The 27,022-nt window shown below is 42.5% G+C and overlaps 2 protein-coding genes across 2 annotated transcripts; both read right to left on the reverse strand.

Moving 5' to 3' along the window:
* Positions 1 to 110: 110 nt before the first annotated feature.
* Positions 111 to 26,736, reverse strand: odad4 (outer dynein arm docking complex subunit 4; the record flags this gene model as incomplete). The annotated part of the gene is made up of 10 exons (XM_084145511.1): positions 111 to 220; positions 884 to 1,080; positions 1,242 to 1,328; positions 3,854 to 4,061; positions 4,161 to 4,385; positions 4,637 to 4,793; positions 4,907 to 4,968; positions 5,096 to 5,249; positions 5,554 to 5,685; positions 26,620 to 26,736. 10 exons carry the CDS (start codon positions 26,734 to 26,736, stop codon positions 111 to 113), a joined length of 1,449 nt encoding a protein of 482 aa, XP_084001637.1.
* On the reverse strand, positions 20,092 to 23,443 carry LOC311104304 (heat shock 70 kDa protein). The gene is made up of 2 exons (XM_084146113.1): positions 23,332 to 23,443; positions 20,092 to 22,340 (listed from the first exon to the last, which is right to left on the reverse strand). The coding sequence occupies exon 2, from the start codon at positions 22,315 to 22,317 to the stop codon at positions 20,383 to 20,385; it is 1,935 nt and encodes a 644-aa protein (XP_084002239.1). The 5' UTR covers positions 22,318 to 22,340; positions 23,332 to 23,443; the 3' UTR covers positions 20,092 to 20,382.
* Positions 26,737 to 27,022: the final 286 nt, after the last annotated feature.

A 27,022-nucleotide genomic window follows, 5' to 3' on the forward strand; every position in this document is an offset into this window, starting at 1 on the left:
TAAACGTTGCCTTGCCTCACGGAGAGCCTAAATAAGGGCATAAAATATTGTATCAGTGAGCCATTGTGATTTGACAATAGGACAGAAGTGATTTGAATTGACAAGGATGTTCAGGTAACCTTCTGGATGGCATCCCTCGCAGGATCATCCTGGAGAACCTTAGCCCTGTCCAAAGCTCTTTCAAAGTGGGCAACACTGGATTTGAAGTTGCCAAGCTTCACTGGGAGAGGACACAGAAGGAAAGGACTGTTAGGACCAGTTCAATGCTTTCACCAAGATCAAGTAGACCAAGACTAATCACTGTTTCCATGAAATCAACACTCGTGTCCCCAGGTTGTAATTCAAAAGAATCACCACTGATGTGCAGTCCACATCTGATCTGAATTTTATGGACATTTTCCCATTCAATCCCATAAACGTCAAGGGAAAGGGGATACCTAGTCAGTTGTACAACTGAATGCATTCAACCGAATTGTGTCTTCCGCATTTAACCCAACCCCTCTGAATCAGAGAGGTGCGGGGGGCTGCCTTAATCGACGTCCACGTCATCGGTGCCCGGGGAGCAGTTGTGCGGGTTAACCGCCTTGCTCAAGGGCAGAACGGCAGATTTTTCCACCATGCCGGCTCGGGGATTCGAACAACACTGTCCCAACACTCTAACCTCTAGGCTACCTACCGCCCCTCAATGGAACCACAGTACATAAACAAATACATTCTATTAATTAGATCAAGCTCAGACATGAGATAATGCCGTGTTCTTCAAGAGTCTGTAAAGATTAACTTAAAATACAGGCCAGGGGGCCATTGCTATTGCTATACACATCACATCTTATTAACGACTCAAACAAGGGAAGGGTTTCGCCACACTTCTACCTACACTTACTCTCTGACTGTGCCACCAACACACAGGCGTTCAGTTGCCACTTCTCATCAGCAATTTCATCGGCTACAGCGAGTGAGCGAACGCCGTAGTCCCGGGCCTCGGTGTGACGCTTCAGCTCAAGGTAGCAGCGACCTATCTCATGGAACAGCCAGGTCCTCTCCAGACCGCCACAGGCCAGGGGGATCTTTTCCTCCCAGCTGAGAATGGAGAAGTAAATACACAAACACAGTGAATAGAATGACAGTGAATCCATACATTAGGAGTCCTTTGTATTATAGAAAACTCTATTTGCTTCATCACACAATCCAAACATATAAACACACAGATGTGATGCCATATACTTTGAGATTCCACTTACGCATCGATAGCCTGTGGGAACTTTCCTATTCTGGCGTACACTCGGCCAACATTGTCAAGTGCCCTTGACTTTGCTTCTGGGAGTTTGCTGTTGGACAACAAAGAAAGCGAAAGAACACTGTTAAAACAATAAGATGCAGTGTGTGAAAAGCACTTTATTTGAAATGTGGGTCATTAGAAAATCATATACACTCCCCTACAGTGAGGGAAAAAAATATTTGATCCCCTGCTGATTTTGTACGTTTGCCCACTGACAAATAAATTATCAGTCTATAATTGAAATGGTAGGTTTATTTGAACAGTGAGAGACAGAATAACAACAAAATGTATTTTAAAAAATCCAGAAAAACGCATGTTAAAAATTTTATAAAATGATTTGCGTTTTAATGAGGGAAATAAGTATTTGACCCCCTCTCAATCAGAAAGATTTCTGGCTCCCAGGTGTCTTTTTATACAGGTAACGAGCTAAGATTAGGAGCACACTCTTAAAGGGAGTGCTCCTAATCTCAGTTTGTTACCTGTATAAAAGACACCTGTCCACAGAAGCAATCAATCAATCAGATTCCAAACTCTCCACCATGGCCAAGACCAAAGAGCTCTCCAAGGACGTCAGGGACAAGATTGTAGACCTACACAAGGCTGAAATGGGCTACAAGACCATCGCCAAGCAGCTTGGTGAGAAGGTAACAACAGTTGGTGCGATTATTCGCAAATGGAAGAAACACAAAAGAACTGTCAATCTCCCTCGGCCTGGGGCTCCATGCAAGATATCACCTCGTGGAGTTGCAATGATCATGAGAACGGTGAGGAATCAGCCCAGAACTACACGGGAGGTTCTTGTCAATGATCTCAAGGCAGCTGGGACCATAGTCACCAAGAAAACAATTGGTAACACACTACGCAGCGAAGGACTGAAATCCTGCAGCGCCCGCAAGGTCCCCCTGCTCAAGAAAGCATATATACAGGCCCGTCTGAAGTTTGCCAATGAACATCTGAATGATTCAGAGGAGAACTGGGTGAAAGTGTTGTGGTCAGATGAGACCAAAATCGAGCTCTTTGGCATCAACTCAACTCGCCGTGTTTGGAGGAGGAGGAATGCTGTCTATGACCCCAAGAACACCATCCCCACCGTCAAACATGGAGGTGGAAACATTATGCTTTCGGGGTGTTTTTCTGCTAAGGGGACAGGACAACTTCACCGCATCAAAGGGACGATGGACGGGGCCATGTACCGTCAAATCTTGGGTGAGAATCTCCTTCCCTCAGCCAGGGCATTGAAAATGGGTCGTGGATGGGTATTCCAGCATGACAATTACCCAAAATACACAGCCAAGGCAACAAAGGAGTGGCTCAAGAAGAAGCACATTAAGGTCCTGGAGTGGCCTAGCCAGTCTCCAGACCTTAATCCCATAGAAAATCTGTGGAGGGAGCTGAAGGTTCGAGTTGCCAAACGTCAGCCTCGAAACCTTAATGACTTGGAGAAGATCTGCAAAGAGGAGTGGGACAAAATCCCTCCTGAGATGTGTGCAAACCTGGTGGCCAACTACAAGAAACGTCTGACCTCTGTGATTGCCAACAAGGGTTTTGCCACCAAGTACTAAGCAGAGGGGTCAAATACTTATTTCACTCATTAAAATACAAAATCAATTTATAACATTTTTGACATGCGTTTGTCTGGATTTTTTTGTTGTTATTCTGTCTCTCACTGTTCAAATAAACCTACCATTAAAATTATAAACTGATCATGTCTTTGTCAGTGGGCAAACGTACAAAATCAGCAGGGGATCAAATACTTTTTTCCCTCACTGTACGTAGTATTTGTATAGTGAAGCTAAAACTCTTAATTTGGCTCTATACTCCAGAATTTTGGACATGAGATCAAATGTTTTATGAGGCGACAGTACAGAATGTCACCTTTTATTTGAGGTTATTTTCATACATATCTGTTTTACCGTTTAGATATGAGTGCACTTTATGCAACTTGTCCCCCCATTTGAAGGTGTCAAGTATTTGGACAAATTCACTTAGTGTATTAAATGGAGTCAAAAGTGTAGTATTTGGTCCCATATTCCTAGCATACAATGATTATATCAAGCTTGTGACTACAAACTTGTTGGATGCATTTGCTGTTTGTTTTGGATTATGTTGTGCCCAATAGAAATGAATGGTAAATCATGTATTGTGTCATTTTGGAGTCACTTTGATTGTAAATAAGAACAGAATGTTTCTGACCACTTCTACATTAATGTGGATGCTACCATGATTAAGGATAATCATGAACGAATCGTGAATAATTATAATAATAATAAGCCATTTAGCAGACGCTTTTATCCAAAGCCACTTACAGTCATGCGTGCATACGAGTGAGAAAGATGCACAAAGATCATGCCCCCAATACATGCTAACCTCTCACAATTACCAATAACAGGAGAGGTTAGCATTTTTTGGGGGGGGTATGATATTTATGCCTCTAACTTTCTCAAACACTTAATCTCAAATCCAAAATACTGGTGTATAGAGCCAAATTAAATGTTTTAGACTCACTATTCAAATAAATGCGTAGTTGAGTGTACCTTTCAGACTGAAATGAAGTGTCCACTCTACAGCACTCACCATTGTCTGGCCAGGTCCAAGTCCTTCTGATGGCTGTCCAGTGCTTTGTCCATTTCTCCCAGGTCAATCAAGGCATTTCCAATGCAGCTGTGAAGGTTCCCCAGCACCTCTTTCTTATTGGTAACCACCTCCTCTGACCAGCATTGAATTAACTTCAGGACCTCCCGGGCTTTCTTCAGGCTGCTCTCTGCATTCCCTGCAGTCAAAGCTTAGAGGGGGGGGGGGGGGGGGGATAGTTTACCATTGATCAGGATGTATTAATAAGCATCAAACTACCATATTCATCCTTGGGTCTGTTATGTCTTACCTGCATCAATCTCTTCCAGGCTCTGGAGTACAAAACGGGTGGGATCAGAGGGAGGGTTCTGCCGGGTCTTGTTCCACTTCTGCTGCATGAGCTTGCGGTCTCTCTCCCGCGCGTAGATGGGCTTCTGCTGGCGCCAGAACTCAGTGCGTGTGTCCAGATAGATGATGCAGTTCAGGATGAGGTCCTGCAGTCTCTCCCCACCCCGCATCTTACCTTTCACCAAGTCTGGAGGCCATTTATGACATTGTTTTTACTGGAATATTTGCCCTTTACCACACACTGGGCTCTGTAATTCATGCTGATAATAATGAATGTGTAAGGGAAATCAAAGGACACGTAGAGGCCAATTCTCCAGATAGGGTAAGTGATAAAAGAGCATCTCCCCAAGTGTGACAGTGTATTGCTTGTCTACTGAAACTCAGACGAAAGAGTGATAATACAGGAACAGGCTAAGAAAATATTTTTGGCTGTCCTACCTTCATCTTTCAGTAGCTTCTCTAGGTACTCCTTATCGCTGTAGAGCTCTCCCAGAAGCTGCTTGGCTGTCTTCTCACTCTTAGGTGTCTTCTTGTTCTGCTGCCTCATCTCCCTTCTCAGGGGGTGAATAAGCCCCTTTGGCCATCCCTTCTTCACCTGCCAATTAATTCCACACACAGAACTCATCATGAGGATGACATGCATGAAGAGGTGGGAGGAATTATGAAAAAGATGCATCTTATCGTCTCAAGACTTTACCATTGACTCACCTCATCTGCCTTGTGGAAGAAGGACAGGTCCCCCTTGTTTTCCAGTTTCACAGATGAGGGGCCTGATGTGGTGGAAAGATAAGAGATTTAGAAAAATATATGCAAAACTTACAACAACTGCATTATGAGAACAATGAGGTACTGAATCTGTTGGTCTTTTACAAAAATATATTTTGACCCAGTACTTACTGCCCACAGAGTTGTCGATAGCCTCTTGGGCCTTCTGGATTCCCAGTCTAAATTCCTGCAGCTCTGGCCGCAGTTTGTGCCCCCTGTGGTAAAACACCAGCGCAAACTCAAAGTCTCCCATGGTGTATAAAGCTTCAGCTTTCTGATACAAACCCTGGAAAATGAGGTATACAAATAAATCAATGGGTTTTGCTTGGGAAATAATTACTAATCAGAAACAACAGTGTGCCCTAGTGGTCATTGAAAATAAAATAAAAGCTTTTAATTTCTGGCCAAGTACAGTAGCTGGCTGACAGGGGGATACAGCTGTTTCGTTCCAATCAAAACAGACAATACAAAGCTTCCCTCAATAATGGCAAACACTGGCTGAGAGATAATACAATGACTGCTACACAATAAAGCCAAAGGCTAAAAATAGAACAGGCTTGTATAAATGATGACCAAAGTTTAAATTGCACCTTGAAGAATTCTTTGTCCTCCTTGAGAGAGGCCTCTGCGTCCCTCAGTGCATTATCAGAATCTCCCATCTTCACATAGCATTTGGATCTGGCAACCAGACAATTTTTGTCATCTGGCTGAAGAATCAATGCCTGTAAGAAATTGATTAACTGTCATTAGCTACAAATACAAACTTGACATATATGGGGCGGCAGGTGGTTAAGAGCGTTGTGCCAGTAACCGAAAGGTCGCTGGTTCTAATCCCCGAGCCAACTAGGTGAAAAATCTGTCGGTGTGCCCTTGAGCAAGGCACTTAACCCTAATTGCTCCTGTATGTCGCTCTGGATAAGAGCGTCTGCTAAATGACAAAAAAAAACTGACTTGGCAACCAGTGCATACGTTTTGACAGCTGTGTAAGAAGAAAATATCTAAATCCATATACAGAGATTGCATTCAACCACAAGCTTAACAATCAGCAAATTGATTAAATTGTCATAGCTAAATAGCTAGTTAGCTATAAGTGACTAAATGTTTATTGTTTAGCTATCATTAGAGCTACGCCACAGATATCATCTTTGCTACTAGTCGCTTCCTGGATACCCGCGATTGAATCAGATCACCCATTACACAAACTCCACACCAGGTGGTGGTAATGCAACTTTTGTCACGCCACTCAGGCAACAACCGAGCAACAGAGCAGGTGCACACTGCATTGTTTACCTGTGCTGTTCATTCCCAAGAGGGGACACACTGGCCGCGTTTGAGCGGGTCACTTTTGACAGCCTTTCAAAGTGTGTTGCATTATGGGGATAATAATTGTCTGACTTGCGCCTACATGTCAACAGCATGAACTTTACAAAAATCATATGATCAAAGGTCATTAAGTTGACTGCAGCCAACTGCAAGTTTCTGCAGTTTCTCATACCTTCATCCTGCAGCCATCGCTTGAATTGTGGGAGGCTCTACTGTCAAACAATCATTAGGTGTCCGATGAGTTCCACGTTCAACCTAGAACCCTCCGCCTGGGACGTCTTTCATAAATTAAGCCAGCATTTCACAAACTCGGCCCTCGGGACCCAAGGGGTGCACGTTTTGTTTTTTACCCTAGAACTACACAGCTGATTAAAATAATCAACTAATCATCAAACTTTGATTATTTGAATCAGCTGTGTAGTGCTAGGGCAAAAACCAAAATGTGCATCCCTTGTGTTTACAATTGCACTTTCATATCAGTACATCATTTTGCTTTATTTGAACTAATGATAGCTAGCTGCTGGTTGGAGGAGCTATAGGAGGATGAGGTCGTTGTAAGGGCTGGAATGGATTAAATGAAACGGTATCAAACACATCAAACATATGGAAACCACGTTTGACTAGATTTAATTTAATTTCACTGAGATTGGTTAGTCAACATGCCATAATACCTGTATACTGTCAATCACTGAGATTAATTATTTGCATTGCTGCCTTCATTAAAAACTGTTAATCTGTGGTCCTCTGTAGCTTGGTAGAGCATGGCGCTTGTAACGCCAGGGTAGTGGGTTCGATCCCCGGGACCACCCATACGTAAAAATGTATGCGCACATGACTGTAAGTCACTTTGGATAAAAGTGTCTGCTAAATGGCATATTATTATTATTATCATGGACTTTGGATGTCCTTGGTCTTTTTTTTTTTTTGAGTGCCTATACACGAAGCCAACTTTACCATATTATTCTGGAGGCATACTTACACACCCAGTCTCATTATTTTGCGTGAATGATATCGCTCAACTTTAAACCAGGGCCAGCGTTATGGGCGGGCCTTAGGGGGCCTGGCCCGCCCTACCATACCTCCTTGCCCATCCAAATAAAATACTTAAATGGGGGAGGATGGCCGCGAGGTGTAATGGCGGCGGGGCAAGCGAAGCCTGGCAAAGATTTTGGACGAAGGGACAAGAGGTCGGAAATGGCAGCGAGTAGTGTGGACGAAATGGAGGAAATTGAGATAAAGTTGGTGAAGCAACAGCTGTACTGGAATGCGAACAGTATGGGTGTCAGTTCTGATGGTATGGAGCGGGAGGATGAGGGTCAAGGACGGGAATGGTCGGTAGTGGAAAGACATAGGAAGAAGAGAGATCATGATACAGAAAGCAGTGGAGCATCTAGTAAAGAAAGCATAAAGAGGGCCAAGGTAGGAAGCAAGAGTAGTGATGTGTTGGAGTGGAAAGTGGTGATAGTGTTTGATGAGACCACAGGGCCTCACTTACGCCCTATCCGACTAACTAATGCCGTAGAGAAAGAGGTAGGTGAAGTGAAATTAGCTTGGTTCATCGGAAATGGTAGATTGTTAATATTGTGTGGTAGCCAGGCTCAGCAAGAGAAGATTCTGAAAATGGAAAAGCTTAATGGGAAGAAGATTAAAAGCCACCATGTCCCTGGTGCTTATGCTAGATTGAAGGGAGTCATCATTGGGGTCCCAATATCTACGTCCACAGATTAAATTAAAGAAAATGTGAAGGGAGGCAGAGTGATTGAGGCCTAAAGGTTGATCAGTAGGAAAGAGGGTCAAAGATGTGAAAGCTTATCAGTGATGCTGAGGTTTGAGTAAGTCTTGCTGGGAAAAGTACAGATAGGACTCCTTAGTTTCAATGTTCGAGAATTTGTCCCATATGCACTGTGGTGTTTTAAATGCCAAAGAATGGGACATTCTAGCTGCTCAGTGTAAAGGAAAGAAAATATGTGCCAAGTGTGGAGGGGCACATGATTATGGTGAATGTGGAAGCAATGTGAAGGTTAAGTGCTGTAATTGTGGGGGAGAACACAGTGCAGCATTTGGTGGATGCCAGTTACAGAGAGAGGCTAGAGAGGCTCAGAGATATAGGATCAGTCATGATGTGTCATGTGCAGAGGCCGTAAAACAGATTGGTAGAACTACAGTGCAGACTGATGGAGCTTACATGGATGTACCTGTAGTAAGTGGACCTACTGTCGGAGCTGGTGCTTCTGATGGTCCTGGCATGGTTTCTAGGCCTGTTCAGAAACCTTGTGCTCATGAATGTGTGGTGTCAAAGGACACTTTGATAATTAATAAGGTTGACTTCATAGCTTTTATTGGTAAGGTTAACAAAATGACTCGGGTTGTGGAAAGCAGAAATACCAGGTTGAAGGCTATTGTGGAGATGGCAAAAGAGATATTGGGGGTACCAGATGTTACTGTTGAAATGGTTGTTGACATGCTGAACAATCCTAAGGTTGGAGTGTTTCAGCATGATAGAGAGAAGGTTTAATGGGGTTGGGGAGAGGTTTTTTGGGGAGGGGGAGGGTGTGGTAGAAGGGATTTATTTGGTTTAGAATATTATTTTCATGGTAGTACAGAATTGGGCAGATCATGATAGATCGTACATTCCAGCACAGTAGCTGCACTTTAAACGTTTGTTTGCGGACCGCCATCATATCATAGAAGAAGAAGTGTAATGGCGGCTGGTAGAGTTTTTTGAGTCGACGCGACATGGCGGCAAATTCAAGAGAGACAAGAACCATTTGAACAGTTTGCTACTACAGCAGATGTGAAGGAGCGGAAAAAGCGTGGAGATGTGGAAATGGACCGTGAGGAAAAGGGAAAGGAGCTGAATGTAGAGGGAAGCTATGTGGTGAGGAAGATTGGCGTCAAGTACAAAAAGGAAAAAACGTACTCCGGTAGCTCCGAAATTTAACTTGCCGAATTCGGGCCTCGTCCTGTTGATGACAAGGATGTTTCTGGCCCAGTGGGAGTGAAATATTTGGAGAGAATGGATCGTTGCCTTCTGGCTCATCCATATGTGGTGTCAGGATGGGTGGAGATGAGGTTGGGGACTGTTGAATCGACTAAAGTAACTTGAAGTGGACAGGTGATAATTTTTTTATTCTGTCCTGAGGGAGCGGGCGCTCCGCACCACACGTCTTGGGACAATAACTTTGACTTGCTATGCTCTCCGGAGCTGAGCGTTGTTGAAAGGAGTAATAACTGGGGTGGCGTTAAGTGTTGAGGACCAACTGAAATTGAAGATTCCCGGTGTCTGTGACGTCTGCCGTTTGGTGCGACGCAGACCCGGTGGAGAGCGTGGTGAAACAGAGACACTGTCTGTCCTGCTGAATTTTGATGCAGAGTCTTTACCAGACAATGTCAAGTTAGGAAGTGTCAGTTATCCAGTGAGAGCTTTTGTGCTGACCCCTAGTTTGGTAACAGCTGCTGTACAATAACCTAATAAACATCTGCATTTTGAAACAGTCTTTAAATAAAAACTAATTCTAATATATTTTATTCACAAAAACACAAAGATGTTGATGAAATTGTACTGTAGATGCTGTGTTTTCATTTTTAGAATACTGGGCTTACCATACAGTCGTGGTCAAAAGTTTTGAGAATGACACAAATACTAATTTTCACAAAGTCTGCTGCCTCAGTTTTGATGATGTAAATTTGCATATACTCCAGAATGTCATGAAGAGTGATCAGATGAATTGCAATTAATTGCAAAGTCCCTCTTTGCCATGAAAATTAACTTAATCCCCAAAAACCATTTCCACTGCATTTCAGCCCTGCCACAAAAGGACCAGCTGCCATCATGTCAGTGATTCTCTCGTTAACACAGGTGAGAGTGTTGACGAGGACAAGGCTGGAGATCACTCTGTCATGCTGATTGAGTTAGAATAACAGACTGGAAGCTTTAAAAGGAGGGTGGAGCTTGAAATCATTGTTCTTCCTCTGTTAACCATGGTTACCTGCAAGGAAACACGTGCCGTCATCATTGCTTTACAAAAAGGGCTTCACAGGCAAGGATATTGCTGCTAGTAAGATTGCACCTAAATCAACCATTTATCGGATCATCAAGAACTTCAAGGAGAGAGGTTCAATTGTTGTGAAGAAGGCTTCGGGGCGCCCAAGAAAGTCCAGCAAGCGACAGGACCGTCTCCTAAAGTTGATTCAGCTGCGGGATCAGGGCACCACCAGTGCAGAGCTTGCTCAGGAATGGCAGCAGGCAGGTGTGAGTGCATCTGCACGCACAGTGATGCAAATACTTTTGGAGGATGGCCTAGTGTCAAGAAGGGCAGCAAAGAAGCCACTTCTCTCCAGGAAAAACATCAGGGACAGACTGATATTCTGCAAAAGGTACAGTGATTGGACTGCTGAGGACTGGGGTAAAGTCATTTTCTCTGATGAATCCCCTTTCCGATTGTTTGGGGAATCCGGAAAACACCTTGTCCGGAGAAGACAAGGTGAGCGCTACCATCAGCCCTGTGTCATGCCAACAGTAAAGCATCCTGAGACCATTCATGTGTGTGGTTGCTTCTCAGCCAAGGGAGTGGGCTCACTCACAATTTTGCCTAAGAACACAGCCATGAATAAAGAATGGTACCAACACATCCTCCGAGAGCAACTTCTCCCAACCATCCAAGAACAGTTTGGTGACAACCAATGCCTTTTCCAGCATGATGGAGCACCTTGCCATAAGGCAAAAGTGATAACTAAGTGGCTCGGGGAACAAAACATCAACATTTTGGGTCCATGGCCAGGAAACTCCCCAGACCTTAATCCCATTGAGAACTTGTGGTCGATCCTCAAGAGGCGGGTGGACAAACAAAAACCCACAAATTCTGACAAACTCCAAGCATTGATTATGCAAGAATGGGCTGCCAGCAGTCAGGGTGTGGCCCAGAGGTTAATTGACAGCATGCCAGGGCGGATTGCAGAGGTCTTGAAAAAGAAGGGTCAACACTGCAAATATTGACTCTTTGCATAAACTTAATGTAGTTGTCAATAAAAGCCTTTGACACTTATGGAATGCTTGTAATTATACTTCAGTATACCATAGTAACATCTGACAAAAATATCTCATAACACTGAAGCAGCAAACTTTGTGAAGACCAATACTTGTGTCATTTTCAAAACTTTTGACCACGACTGTAGTAATGGACGTGGGTCGCAGTTCACGCCTTGATGAGATTACATTGGACAATAGCTAGCCAAAACGCTCATAATAGCTAATTGGTGATGGAAACTCATTTGAATGATTGTATAGAAACACACACGCCACATAAACTGTGATCTAATAACAAAATAATCATACAGTGGGGAAAAATAGTATTTAGTCAGCCACCAATTGTGCAAGTTCTCCCACTTAAAAAGATGAGAGAGGCCTGTAATTTTCATCATAGGTACACGTCAACTATGACAGACAAAATGAGAAAGAAAATCCAGAAAATCACATTGTAGGATTTTTTATGAATTTATTTGCAAATTATGGTGGAAAATAAGTATTTGGTCAATAACAAAAGTTTCTCAATACGTTGTTATATACCCTTTGTTGGCAATGACACAGGTCAAATGTTTTCTGTAAGTCTTCACAAGGTTTTCACACACTGTTGCTGGTATTTTGGCCCAAATCCTCCATGCAGATCTCCTCTAGAGCAGTGATGTTTTGGGGCTGTCGCTGGGCAACACGGACTTTCAACTCCCTCCAAAGATTTTCTATGGGGTTGAGATCTGGAGACTGGCTAGGCCACTCCAGGACCTTGAAATGCTTCTTACGAAGCCACTCCTTCGTTGCCCGGGCAGTGTGTTTGGGATCATTGTCATGCTGAAAAACCCAGCCACGTTTCATCTTCAATGCCCTTGCTGATGGAAGGAGGTTTTCACTCAAAATCTCACGATACATGGCCCCATTCATTCTTTCCTTTACACGGATCAGTCGTCCTGGTCCCTTTGCAGAAAAACAGCCCCAAAGCATGATCTTTCCACCCCCATGCTTCACAGTAGATATGGTGTTCTTTGGATGCAACTCAGCATTCTTTGTCCTCCAAACACGACGAGTTGAGTTTTTACCAAAAAGTTATATTTTGGTTTCATCTGACCATATGGCATTCTCCCAATCCTCTTCTGGATCATCCAAATGCACTCTAGCAAACTTCAGACGGGCCTGGACATGTACTGGCTTAAGCAGGGGGACACGTCTGGCACTGCAGGATTTGAGTCCCTGGCGTCGTAGTGTGTTACTGATGGTAGGCTTTGTTACTTTGGTCCCAGCTCTCTGCAGGTCATTCACTAGGTCCCCCCGTGTGGTTCTGGGATTTTTGCTCACCGTTCTTGTGATCATTTTGACCCCACGAGGTGAGATCTTGCGTGGAGCCCCAGATCGAGGGAGATTATCAGTGGTCTTGTATGTCTCCCATTTCCTAATAATTGCTCCCACAGTTGATTTCTTCAAACCAAGCTGCAGATTCAGTCTTCCCAGCCTGGTGCAGGTCTACAATTTTGTTTCTGGTGTCCTTTGACAGCTCTTTGGTCTTGGCCATAGTGGAGTTTGGAGTGTGACTGTTTGAGGTTGTGGACAGGTGTCTTTTATACTGATAACAAGTTCAAACAGGTGCCATTAATACAGGTAACGAGTGGAGGACAGAGGAGCCTCTTAAAGAAGAAGTTACAGGTCTGTGAGAGCCAGAAATCTTGCTTGTTTGTAGGTGACCAAATACTTATTTTCCACCATAATTTGCAAATAAATTCATTAAAAATCCTACAATGTGATTTTCTGGATTTTTTTCTCTCAATTTGTCTGTCATAGTTGACGTGTACCTATGATGAAAATTACAGGCCTCTCTCATCTTTTTAAGTGGGAGAACTTGCACAATTGGTGGCTGACTAAATACTTTTTTCCCCCACTGTAAACTGTGATCTAATAACAAAATAATCATAAACTGTGATATAATAACAAAATAATCTATATCATAAATTGCCTAAATGGCACCATATCAAATAGAAATTAGTTTAGATGAAAATATGGCTTAACATGTTTATTTACCAGTGTGAAACTTGAGTTAATAAAAAATACAGAAACAAATACTGTTTTCTGCCCATTATAAAGAAAGGGGAATTCTTTCTTCAATATAATGATTCACTCAGAAGGTTAAACCCATAACACTGTCGACAACATGGCTTTATTTTGTAGTCTTACTGCAGGCCCGCAGTATTTCATTCAGGCTGGAGTAGATGTGCTCAAAGATGCCCTCTGGTGGTCTGAATGAGCATCAACGGCAATAATGTCTGACAGTAAAATACTATGATTTCACACACTTTAAGGTGCCTCACCATACAGCATTGCAGCTCAACACAACTACTAAATGAGGACCCACTATATACGCATCATGCCCTTGACGATTATGGATAATTGTTTTTTATGACCATGGCCTTATTTCTATAACAGCATATTGGATGACCGTCATTCATATTCTCATTCACCCAGCTCAATGTAACATCGATAGGTTTAGGCTACTACATGATACTCAAATTTGCCCTATACCTATCATGAGGTTACTACAACCTATAGCCTACAAATTAAAGTGTATACCATGGGTGCACAGGTCGAGAGACAAATTGGAGTAATCAAGGTGACAGACAGTGACACATTCAATACTGCCTTGTACACTTTTGCCTGCATCTAGCTGATCTGGGGTGTAATCTTTAGTCCAAACAGTTGCAAAACATTTCGAGAGTTTCTATTGGACAAATTCAGGTAGGTCCCTCCCCATTTCGTTCCGTTTAAGAAACATTTTGCGACAGAATCGGCGGAATGAATACACCCCTGATCACCCCCACACACAGTTCACTTTCATAGCAGCCACATAGAGCATTATCACTTTGCTTGTTGTAAAATTCCTTCTTGCATCTACACGCTTTCCTCCTTTCACCTTTTCCCTTCACTTGTGGACTTCAGTACACAACACAACAGCTGTCTGTGATTAGGCACAAAAACCTCTCCATGCCAAACCTCTTCACACCATAGCCGCTAACCGCTACCCAGCCTACATCATTGTCACCATATTAAGGTTATAGTAAAACAAAAAAACGAGAACTAACGCGTTAGTAAACCCATAATCCAATCCCAAGTGTACAGTCACACATTACAGTGTACAGCAAGAGGTTTAGTAGTTAAACCGGCGGGCCCCGGTGGCAATACATTTATAAAACCAAAAGCTTACATTGACTTGGAAGAGTTGCAGTGTTGGATAGCCTTAGCCAGCTAGCTAACATAAATAGCATTCCTCTCTGTTTGAGTCAGGTTATTGAGTAGGCTAAATAAGCTGCATTAGCTAAGTGTAAGGTAAACTAAGAAGAAGAAAAAATACAACAAAATATAGCTAGTTCTCTCTCTCTTTCTCTCTGAATCAACTACTCACCACACTTTATGCACTGCAGTGCTTGCTAGCTGCAGCGTATGCTTTCAATACTAAATTAATTATCTGATCCTTTGATTGGATAGATGTCAGTTCATACTGCAAGAGCTCTGATAGGTTGGAGGACGTCCTCCAGATGTCGTCATAATTACTGTGTAAGTCTATGGAATGGGGTGAGAACCACAAGCCTCCTAGGTTTTGAATTATTTAAGTCAATGTACCCAGAGGAGGCCGGAAGATGGCTGTCCTCCGGCTACACTATTGTGCTAGCCTAAAGGGTGCTGTTGAGGCTACTGTAGACCTTCATCGTAAAACAGTGTGCTTTAATCAGTTATTTGGTGACGTGAATATATTTAATATAGTTTTATCAATAGTTTTACTGTTCCACAATTTTTTTATATGAAATTTACTGAGTAGTATGGTCCTCCCCTTCCTCCTCTGAGGAGCCTCCACTGATAGTGGCTAGCTGAGAAGAGAAGAGGAGCTGGGCCTCTTTCAGCATGACACAACAATGTTCAACCTTTGATTCAACAGAAACAGTGCTATTCTAAACAACCAGTAAAAAAACATTGTGATTATGGTGGCCCAAAGTGGGGTGTTGCACAGGTTTTGCCATTTCAAATGGTCACATCCATAATGATCAGTCTACAACCCGCCAAGACTGTTGAAGTACGGTGTGTATCCTTTCGGAGAAACGTGCCGTTCAAACCAAACAACGCAACGTAGCAAAATGTTTAATGAACTGAACACTTCCTGGGGACAGGACATTCTGTGGCACACCTGGTTGTAAATAGTGTGTGATTTGTAAAACTCAAACCTTGACTTTGTTTAGCAACCTGTTATAAGTTGTAATACGCCACATCATTCAACTGTTTTTATGTGGTACTTTCTTTCAGTGACCCCAAGAATATTAAAGTGGAACTGACTGTTTTAACAACATGAAATCTTATTAAAATCTGTTCATATGCACCCCCAGGAAGAATATGACACACTTAGATATGGTCGTTTTTATAAATTCATAGAATGTTTGGGAATGACGTATAGTAAGGCGTTTGTGAAACTTCTATAGCAATATAGAGTGGGAAAGCGGCCGTGCGTTTGGAAAATTTATAGACACTGCAGTGAATAAAACCTAATAAAAACATCTGTCCTCGCAGACGATGCGCCATAGCCAATCAGAGCTACAGTAGGCCTATATATATGACCATTTCGAATCCCACCGTACCTTCTCCGCTATGCAATCCGGTTTCCGAGCTGGTCATGGGTGCACTTCAGCCACGCTCAAGGTCCTAAACGATATTATAACCGCGATCGATAATAGACAGTACTGTGCAGCCGTTTTCATTGACCTGGCCAAGGCTTTCGACTCTGTCAACCACCGCATTCTTATTGGGAGACTAAATAGCCTTGGTTTCTCAAATGACTGCCTCGCCTGGTTCACCAACTACTTCTCAGATAGAGTTCAATGTGTCAAATCGGAGGGCCTGTTGTCTGGACCTATGGCAGTCTCTATGGGGGTGCCACAGGGTTCAATTCTTGGGCCGACTCTTTTCTCTGTGTATATCAATGACGTCGCTCTTGCTGCTGGTGACTCTCAGATCCACCTCTACGCAGACGACACCATTTTGTATACATCTGGCCCTTCATTGGACACTGTGTTAACAAACCTCCAAACGAGCTTCAATGCCATACAACACTCCTTCCGTAGCCTCCAACTGCTGTTAAACACTAGTAAAACTAAATGCATGCTCTTCAATCGAACGCTGCTTGCACATGCCCACCCGACTAGAATCACTACTCTCGGCGGGTCTGACCTAGAGTATGTGGACAACTACAAATATCTAGGTGTCTGGTTAGACTGTAAACTCTCCTTCCAGACTCACATTAAGAATCTCCAATCCAAAGTTAAATCTAGAATCGGTTTCCTATTTCGCAACAAAGCCTCCTTCACTCATGCTGCCAAACATGCCCTCGTAAAACTGACTATCCTACCGATCCTTGACTTCGGCGATATAATTTACAAAATAGCCTCCAACACTCTACTCAGCAAATTGGATGTAGTCTATCATAGTGCCATCCGTTTTGTCTCCAAAGCCCCATATAATACCCACCACTGTGACCTGTACGCTCTTGTTGGCTGGTCCTCACTACATATTCGTCGCCAAACCCACTGGCTCCAGGCCATCTATAAATCACTACTAGGCAAATCCCCGCCTTATCTTAGCTCATTGGTCACCATAGCAACACCCACCTGTAGTCTGCGCTCCAGCGGGTATATCTCACTGGTCATCCCCAAAGCCAACACCTCCTTTGGCCGCAATTCCTTCCAGTTCTCTGCTGCCAATGACTGGAACAAATTGCAAAAATCTCTGAAGCTGGAGACACTTATCTCCCTCACTAACTTTAAGCATCAGTTGTCAGAGCACCTTACCGATCACTGCACCTGTACACAGCCCATCTGAAATTAGCCCGCCCAACTACCTCATCCCTATATTGTTATTTATTTTGCTCATTTGTACCCCAGTATCTCTATTTGCACATCATCTCTTGCACATCTATCATTCCAGTGTTCATACTAATTGTAATTATTTTGCACTATAGCCTATTTTATTGCCTTACCTCCATAACTTGCTAAATTTGCACACTGTATATTATATGTATTTCTGTTGTATTTTTGACTTTGTTTTGTTTTACCCCATATGTAACTCTGTGTTGTTGTTTTTATCGCACTGCTTTGCTTTATCTTGGCCAGGTCGCAGTTGTAAATGAGAACTTGTTCTCAACTGGTTTACCTGGTTAAATAAAGGTGAAATAAAAAAATCTTTTTAAAAAAAAAAATATGCAAATAAGGCATTTGCCACGCGCCTGCCATCATTCACTTTGAATTGGACTGTGTGTTTACAGGCAGTAGCAAAAGCGCAACTTAACAACGCATTCGCCAAAAGCCGCAAAATACACCTGAATGGATTTCTGTTAATGTGTAAATACCACTGGAGTCCTCTTACATTTGGGAACTTCACAATCCTAATGATCAAACAACCATGAAAAAGGTAGGCTATCTCTCCCTCAGTTGCCTATGCACATCAACAACAACAAGATCAACAACTAATGCTAGTCAGAGCGAGATGAGCTAAAATCTAACGAGGGAACATTAGATAAACCCTCTCAAACCTTTTCAGCTAGTTGGCTGTCAAAATTGCACTGATTAATGATGGGAAATAGTAGCCCGCTCGTCCTTCTGCAGCTTGCCTGCCAATGTATGCTTGTCCCAACCCACGTTTTGACAACTGAATGGGAACTTGCCTGCCCGCCCATTTGATCGATTCCAAATACATTTGATTGACAACTAAGAGATATGCTAACAAGTTCATCATAACTAATGTTGGGATCTATTCTCTTACAACTAGATGTGATGCCTAGCTTAGAAAGAATACATTAATGATTAAACATAATAGGTTTGTGCTGTACTGATATAGATTGTTTAACATAACAAGCTGTGATTAATGTGAGGAACCGTTAGGGGGTAGGCTGAGATAGGCTTGTGACTCACACACACACACACACTGCCTCTTTGTTAAACTGCTCAAGGACATGTGTACTGCTACAATGAAGAAGAACAAACTATGTCTGAGGTTGCTGACTCGAGACAAGTTGTAAAGATAACAACTAATGCCCGGCAACAGTGAAGCGCCAAGGGACTGGGACTAGCCTGAGCGCCAACGATAGGTTGGGTAAGTTTAAACCACACCCAGCCTCTATTCTGACAGGCCCAGCAGGGAGTGGGAACTCTCTCTGTCAGAGTATTTAAAGAAGAACTTATAACAATAGCTCAGTTCTCTGACTGCCCTGCGTGGTGTTTCAGTGGGCCCGTATATATACGAACATCATATTTACCATTCAAGTGTTTGCATTAATTAAAATACTAGTCTATTTTAGAAGACGTGTATTGACCTCTTTTTGTTCCTATACCAGATTTGAATTGACGCAACTTAACGCTAACTAGCTAGCAAAGCGATTCACATTTCTTGCTAGCTAACCAAATGACGCCTGCAGCATCTCTAACTGTAGCCAACGAACAATGATATGAGGGGAAAAAGGTCGGTCACGCACCCACTCCTCCAATGATATGACATCCTCCCAGCAGCTAGATAGCTAACGTTAGGCTCCATGTTTTTAGCTTGCTAAATAAACAGCAAGTTACATAAATAGATAAGCTAACCCAGGGGTGTCAAACTCAATCAGCGCATATTGAATGAACACAACAAATTTGCGGGCCAGACATAGCCTATTTGTTTTTTTGTTTTATAAACGTGCAACTGCGACCAAACACTTTTGTTCATATGCTGTATATAGCATTTTTACGTTTTAAAACAAAATAGATTAATAATTTGTCCCGCCTTTGCTGCTATGCTGGCAGATGTGCATAATATGCTGTGACCCTAATAAAAAAGTATTTAATAACTCCAAATAACAAAAACTTAGCTATAGGTTGTTGTAACATTTTAACTTAAAGCATGTTTTTCATTGAATTAAATAATAATGTTATGGGTGAACACCCTATAGTGTTATTGTATTGACATACCCAGCCTTAGTTACAGTCAACCGTTTTCGTTCAAAATATTAAGTCATTGAAACTGAAACAGTGCATCCCGAATGGGTGGCGGCAGCAAACAATGTACCAGGCCAGCTGTAATTTACAACCTGATAGCAATATTTTTTGGACTACCAAGAAATGTACTGGTGAATTATATTAATCATGCATTGAACTGCATCCATCTATTCTGCCAACAATGCCTTACTGTACGTCGTGGAATTTTGAGTCAAATAGAAGCAATTTTTAAAACCTCTTATAAAGTTGGTTTTGAAACATAAACTGGGAATTTGATATTTTTTACTGATATAATGATTGTCTGTTTGTTTCATATCTGCAAAGTAGTTCAAACGCTGTCAGTTCCACTTTAAATACTCCAAAATCAATAACTTTTTACAGTATTTGGTTCTCTGAGCTTGACACCAATGAAAACAAAGTAAGGAAATGTGACCTGTAATTGTTTTTTTTATGTGCCAGAAATGTAATTATTGTACTTTTCCAGGGAAAATCAAATGTCAATCAAATGTATTTGTGCCTCCTTTTCCAAGAAGGACCGTAGTGATTGTATCAGGTGTTATCGCAGAATAAAGACTTGATAGGCTAAACATTGTGGCCATTAGGGTGTCTTCACCTGTCCTCCTCTCTCTGGTGGTTTAGCTGTCTATCAACGTCTTGTTTACAATATTTCATGGTATTGTGTAAAAAATATTATTAAAATGTGAATACTGAATCTGTTATGATGAGAAGGAATTCAAGGAAACAGCCAACAGACCTAGAAACTTATTTCAATACATTTTATTTGCAATGTCCAGCAATGCAATATAGTACGAAATAACAGATTTACATCACCAGTGTGTTTTCTTTTATCTTTCAGTATGTTTATCTATTGTCATCTTTACAGTACAACCAATAAATATATAAAGCACTTCCTAAATAGTACTGAGCCATAAAAATGCATTAACATTTTAACCGGTAGAAATCAGTAGAAGTACAAAAGTATTTCCTGAATAGCAAATGATATGCAGTGATACTAATGCATTTTGAAAAGTCCTTTAAACAAATCCCTCACTTTAGTCAACCTCTTCAATGGTTGGGCCTTGGGAGCTGGCACCAGAGCTGGTCCGTGCCTGATCTCCACAGCAACCTGTGGGCATCCCTCCCTGCTGGTACAGCTTGGTAATGATAGGCTGGCACACTTTCTCCAGCTCCTTTAGCTGATGCTCATACTCCTCTTTGTTGCCCAGCTGGTTGTTCTCCAACCAGGAAAGGGTCTGGTCGCACCTGTCCACCACTTTCTTTTTGTCCTCCTCACTGATCTTGCCTTTCATGTTGTCATCCTCCACGCTGCTCTTCATATTGAAGGCGTACGACTCCAGGGAGTTCTTGGCTGCTATCTTCTCCCTCTGTGCGTCATCCTCAGCTTTGTATTTGTCAGCATCCTGCACCATCCTCTCAATATCCTCTTTGCTGAGCCGCCCCTTGTCGTTGGTGATGGTGATCTTGTTCTCTTTGCCCGTGCTCTTGTCCACCGCTGATACGTTAAGAATGCCGTTGGCGTCGATGTCAAAGGTCACCTCGATCTGAGGGACTCCTCGTGGGGCAGGGGGGATCCCAGAGAGCTCAAACTTCCCCAGGAGGTTGTTGTCCTTGGTCATGGCTCTCTCTCCCTCGTAGACCTGGATCATGACCCCGGGCTGGTTGTCGGAGTAAGTGGTGAAGGTCTGGGTCTGTTTGGATGGGATGGTAGTGTTGCGTTTGATCAAAGCGGTCATGACCCCTCCGGCAGTTTCGATGCCCAGGGACAGGGGAGCCACATCCAGCAGCAGCAGGTCCTGGACGTTCTCAGACTTGTCGCCAGACAAGATGGCTGCCTGGATGGCAGCGCCGTAGGCCACCGCCTCGTCTGGGTTGATGCTCTTGTTTAGCTCTCGGCCATTGAAAAAGTCCTGCAGGAGCTTCTGGACCTTGGGGATCCGGGTGGAGCCTCCGACCAGGACAACGTCATGGATCTGGGCCTTGTCCATCTTGGCATCCCTGAGGGCTTTCTCCACAGGCTCCAGGGTTCCCCTGAAGAGGTCCGAACACATCTCCTCAAAACGAGCCCTGGTGATGGAGGTGTAGAAGTCGATGCCCTCGAAGAGGGAGTCAATCTCAATGCTGGCCTGGGAGCTGGAGGACAGTGTTCTCTTGGCCCTCTCGCAGGCTGTCCTCAGCCTCCTTAGAGCCCGCTTGTTCTGGCTGATGTCCTTTTTGTGTTTCCTCTTGAACTCCTCCACAAAGTGACTGACCAGGCGGTTGTCAAAGTCCTCCCCTCCCAGGTGAGTGTCCCCAGCCGTGGCCTTCACTTCAAAGATCCCATCCTCGATGGTCAGGATGGACACGTCGAAGGTGCCCCCACCCAGGTCAAAAATCAGGACGTTGCGTTCCCTGGACTTGCCTTTGTCCATGCCATAGGCGATGGCTGCCGCCGTGGGCTCGTTGATGATCCTCAGAACATTCAGCCCAGCGATCACTCCAGCGTCCTTAGTGGCCTGTCTCTGTGAGTCATTGAAGTAGGCAGGGACTGTGATGACTGCATTGGACACCTTCTGGCCCAGGTAAGCCTCAGCGATCTCCCTCATCTTCACCAGGACCATGGAGGAGATCTCCTCTGGGTTGAAGGATTTGTTCTCACCTTTGTAATCTACCTGAATTTTAGGCTTTCCTCCATCGCTGACCACCTTGAAGGGCCAGTGCTTCATGTCGGCTTGCACGACCTGATCGTTGAACTTTCGGCCAATCAGGCGTTTGGCGTCGAAAACAGTGTTGTTGGGGTTCATGGCCACCTGGTTCTTTGCTGCGTCTCCGATGAGTCTCTCAGTGTCTGTGAAGGCCACATAGCTGGGCGTGGTCCTGTTGCCCTGGTCGTTAGCGATGATCTCCACTTTGCCATGCTGGAACACCCCCACACAGGAGTAGGTGGTGCCCAGGTCAATGCCGATAGACAGGCCTTTAGCTGATGACATCTTGATGGTGTGGAGTTAGTTGCCTACAAAATAATGAAATAATATTTTAGAAATTGATATTATTCTACGAAAACCTAGGTGCAATTAATGTCAATCTCCACCAACAGTGATGTTAGCCTAAATATACTTGAATAACAACCAGACCTGGGTTCAAATACATGCGTATTTAAGTATTTGTAATGCTTATTTTCTGTGTATTTGAGTATTTTCAAATAATGTGGCCACTTAAATTTAAAGTATTTGAAAGTATTTTCTAATAATTTTATATAAATACTATTTGAAACTATTTTCAAATACTTGTTTCCAAATACATTTCAAATACCCCTAGGACCAAACAATCCTGGGTTCAAATGCATGGAGTATTTAAATATTATTATTTGAAAATACACTTGTCTGTGTATTTGAGTATTTTCAAATACATGCCAATACTTTCCAATGTATTTCCAAATACATTACAATTTTCAACTACTTATATTTCAAAATGTACCGGTTTTTGAAAATCATTGAAATTCAATAATAAGCATTTGAACCCAGGTCTGATAACAACACTGTTGTCATTGTTTGTGTTATATATTAGTGTTATACACTAATACTGGCCAGGCAGATCTTCATTGGGGTTTAACAAAAACAATGGCAGACACAATCATTTCTGCTAATCTATTACAGATAAACTATTTTTACAACAGGCCTACATTTTTTCTATGAACCCTCCTGAATAATATTGTGTTATCTTCACAGAATTAGAGCAGATTTTCTTCAAACGAATAAATAACTAAATTATAATAAAATAATAATATGCTAGAAAACATGGTGAATATAGGCCTAGTCTGTCCAATGAAATAACATAATAAATGGATGACTATTATAATATATCTTTATATTATTTATTTATTAGTAAACCAAATATTCTGGCATAGTGTTATAGCTAACATAGCTACCCCTAACCCTAACCCTATTTCTATTAAGTTTATAACTGTCACCGCATTATGAAAATAGGGTACTGGAGTTACTTACAGTTTATAAATGTAGAGGTCTGTTGAAAGTGGCTCTTCTCTTTCCTTGCTTTCTTTTCCCTTTAGTATTCTCGTTGAGTCGATGTTTGAAACGGAATGAACTTCACCAGAATATATACTATCCCCATTGCCTAAAAAATACCCCTCATGATTTCTAGACATTTCTAGAACCGAGCGCGCAGCATTCCTTTGCGATGACGTACGCTGCGAGGCGCATGCGTTGGAAGCGCAGCAAATGAAAGTGATCGTCTTTCCAGAGCGTTCGAGAAGCGCGGAGACCTGTCCAGAACGCACACAGCACACACATAGTCTTGAATCATTAACTGTTTTTTAACACAAATGAAACAGCATGCGGTTCAACCTTATTCAGTCGAAATATCAGTCTATCGGCTATACTGCAGTTCCTCAACAGTTCACGAGATGTCAGTCAATACATTTCTTCTCACTAATGAATAATAAATATTTATTAGAAGACATTTGAGTGCCTACTGCACAAGTGGTATTCAAAGTCCTTTTTTCTACAAACATCTTACCACAAGTTAATGTGCCTCCTTACTTCTCAACAGATTCCAGGGAAGATCCTATTTTTTAAATTAAAGCCAGAGTATTTAAGATTTCCAGTGTTAATTTTTAAATGAAAGACTAATTATGAACACACCAGCGAATCCTTCTCTATTCTATTCTAATTAATGCTATTCTGTTATATACCATTCTAGTCTAGCCTATTCCGCACTGATGGCCCATCAGTTCACATTTGCTTAGCATAAACAAGATACAGTGCCTTGCAAAAGTATTCATCCCCCTTGGCGTTTTTTCCTATTTTGTTGCATTACAACCTGTAATTTAAATTGATTTTTATTTGGATTTCATGTAATGGACATACACAAAATAGTCCAAATTGGTGAAGTGAAATGAAAAAAATCACTTGTTTCAAAAAATTCTAAAAAATAAATAATGGAAAAGTGGTGCCTGCATATTTATTCACCCCCTTTGCTATGACGTCCCTAAATAAGATCTGGTGCAACCAATTACCTTCAGAAGTCACATAATTAGTTAAATAAAGTCCACCTGTGTGCAATCTATATGTCACATGATCTGTCACATGATCTCAGTATATATACACCTGTTCTGAAAGGCCCCAGAGTCTGCAACACCACTAAGCAAGGGGCACCACCAAGCAAGCGGCACCATGAAGACCAAGGAGCGCTCCAAACAGGTCAGGGACAAAGTTGTGGAGAAGTACAGATCAGGGTTGGGTAATTAAAAAAATATCAAAAACGTTGAACATCCCACGGAGCACCATTAAATCCATTATAAAAAAATTGAAAGAATATGGCACCACAACAAACCTGCCAAGAGAGGGCCGCCCACCAAAACTCACAGACCAGGCAAGGAGGGCATTAATCAGAGAGGCAACAAAGAGACCAAAGATAACCCCGAAGGAGCTGCAAAGCTCCACAGCGGAGATTGGCATATCTGTCCATAGGACCACTTTAAGTCATACACTCCACAGAGCTGGGCTTTACGGAAGAGTGGCCAGAAAAGACATTGCTTAAAGAAAAAAAGAAGCAAACACGTTTGGTGTTCGCCAAAAGGCATGTGGGAGACTCCCCAAACATATGGAAGAAGTTACTCTGGTCAGATGAGACTAAAATTGAGCTTTTTGGCCATCAAGGAAAACGCTATGTCTGGCGCAAACCTAACACCTCTCATCACCCCGAGAACACCATCCCCACAGTGAAGCATGGTGGTGGCAGCATCATGCTGTGGGGATGTTTTTCATTGGCAGGGACTGGGAAACTGGTCAGAATTTAAGGAATGATGGATGGCGCTAAATACAGGGAAATTCTTATTTCAGTCTTCCAGGGATTTGAGACTGGGACGGAGGTTCACCTTCCCGCAGGACAATGACCCTAAGCATACTGCTAAAGCAACACTTGAGTGGTTTAAGGGGAAACATTTAAATGTCTTGGAATGGCCTAGTCAAAGCCCAGACCTCAATCCAATTGAGAATCTGTGGTATGACTTAAAGATTGCTGTACACCAGTGGAACCCATCCAACTTGAAGGAGCTGGAGCAGTTTTGCCTTAAAGAATGGGAAAAAATCCCAGTGGCTAGATGTGCCAAGCTTATAGAGACATACCCCAAGAGACTTGCAGCTGTAATTGCTGCAAAAGGTGGCTCTACAAAGTATTGACTTTGGGGGGGGGGGGGGGGGTGGTGAATAGTTATGCACGCTCAAGTTCTGTTTTTCTGTCATATTTATTGTTTGTTTCACAATAAATATGTTGTATCTTCAAAGTGGTAGGCATGTTGTGTAAATCAAATGATACAAACCTCCCAAAAAATCTATTTTAATTCCAGGTTGTAAGGCAACAAAATAGGAAAAATGCCAAGGGGGGTGAATACTTTCGCATGCCACTGTATCCTCATCATGCAAGCAAATGTGAACTGCTTGTGACATTCTCCTGTGAATTTCAAATACAAAAAACACAAATGGTAGCTAAAGTATTTGATGATATACAGTGCATTTGGAAAGTATTCAGTGATGAGGTTTGAACAAGCAACCGTTGGGTTCCTAGGTAGACGTTCGCGTTATAATGACCCTAAGCATCATGCAAGCAAATGTGAACTGCTTGCGACATTCTCCTGTGAATTTCAAATACAAAAAACACAAATGGTAGCTAAAGTATTTGATGATATACAGTGCATTCGGAAAGTATTCAGTGATGAGTATTTGATCATATACAGTGCATTCGGACAGTATTCAGTGATGAGGTTTGAACATGCAACCTTTGGGTTCCTAGGTAGACGTTCGCGTTATATGCCCACCCACCCTCCGTTAAGCAACCACTCAACAACCTGCGTAAACCATAAACTAAAAATACAGCTATCATGCTTGTAAACACATTATAGGGTTTTAAAAACATTTGTATAAATAATTATTTGTTGTTGCATTCAACTGCCGAAAATGCTGATATCGAGGTCATTTTCATAGTAAGTGACGTGGGAGCCAGAGCTCAGGATGTGATAGACGAGTTTCCCCACTAGTATAATTAAGTTAGCTACCAGTTGGAGGGCTGTTCAAGTGAATTTCTTACAGTCGTATGTGGTAAATTCCCATTTAACACTTGGTTACGAACGAAGCAACACATTAGTCCTCCCTGTAACTCTTCCTGCTGCCACCCTCCTCTTCTTTCCCTCCCTGCCAATCCTCTCTCCCACTAATGTTAGCTAATTTAACTGCCGAAAATGCTGCTAGTTACCAACACACAGAGTAAAGCCGTACCGTAGAGTAGCTTTCAATGGCTTTGACATACTCTCCTTTGTGGTACAACTGGTCCCCCTCGGCCATGTAAGTAGAAAATGTACTTTTGGGTCCTTGGTCTCCTTCATTGTCAGACATTTTTGAAATAAAAAAACATCCAATGCTATGCTAGCAAGGGCCTTCGTCTAGTTTCAACAAAGTCCCATCAGTGGTATCCTAGCAACCAGCCTAACAAGTCTCTAAAGGGGGTGTTCTATGTCATTCTATGTCATCACTAGTTACTACAGCCACAAAGACATCAACCCCGCCCATTTCCACAATTTATCTTCTTAAAATGTGATTTTAAACATAACCTTAGACACACTGTTAATCTTATGCCTAACTTTGAAGACCAAAATGCAAATGTTTGTTTTCATGAATTCTT

This window comes from Coregonus lavaretus, assembly GCF_964263955.1.
Source record: "Coregonus lavaretus genome assembly, chromosome: 28".
NCBI classification, from domain to species: Eukaryota; Metazoa; Chordata; class Actinopteri; order Salmoniformes; family Salmonidae; genus Coregonus; species Coregonus lavaretus.

Excerpts from the sequence above, each read along its gene's own strand:
- LOC311104304 (XM_084146113.1), bottom strand. The coding sequence starts at position 22,317 with ATGTCATCAGCTAAAGGCCTGTCTATCGGCATTGACCTGGGCACCACC.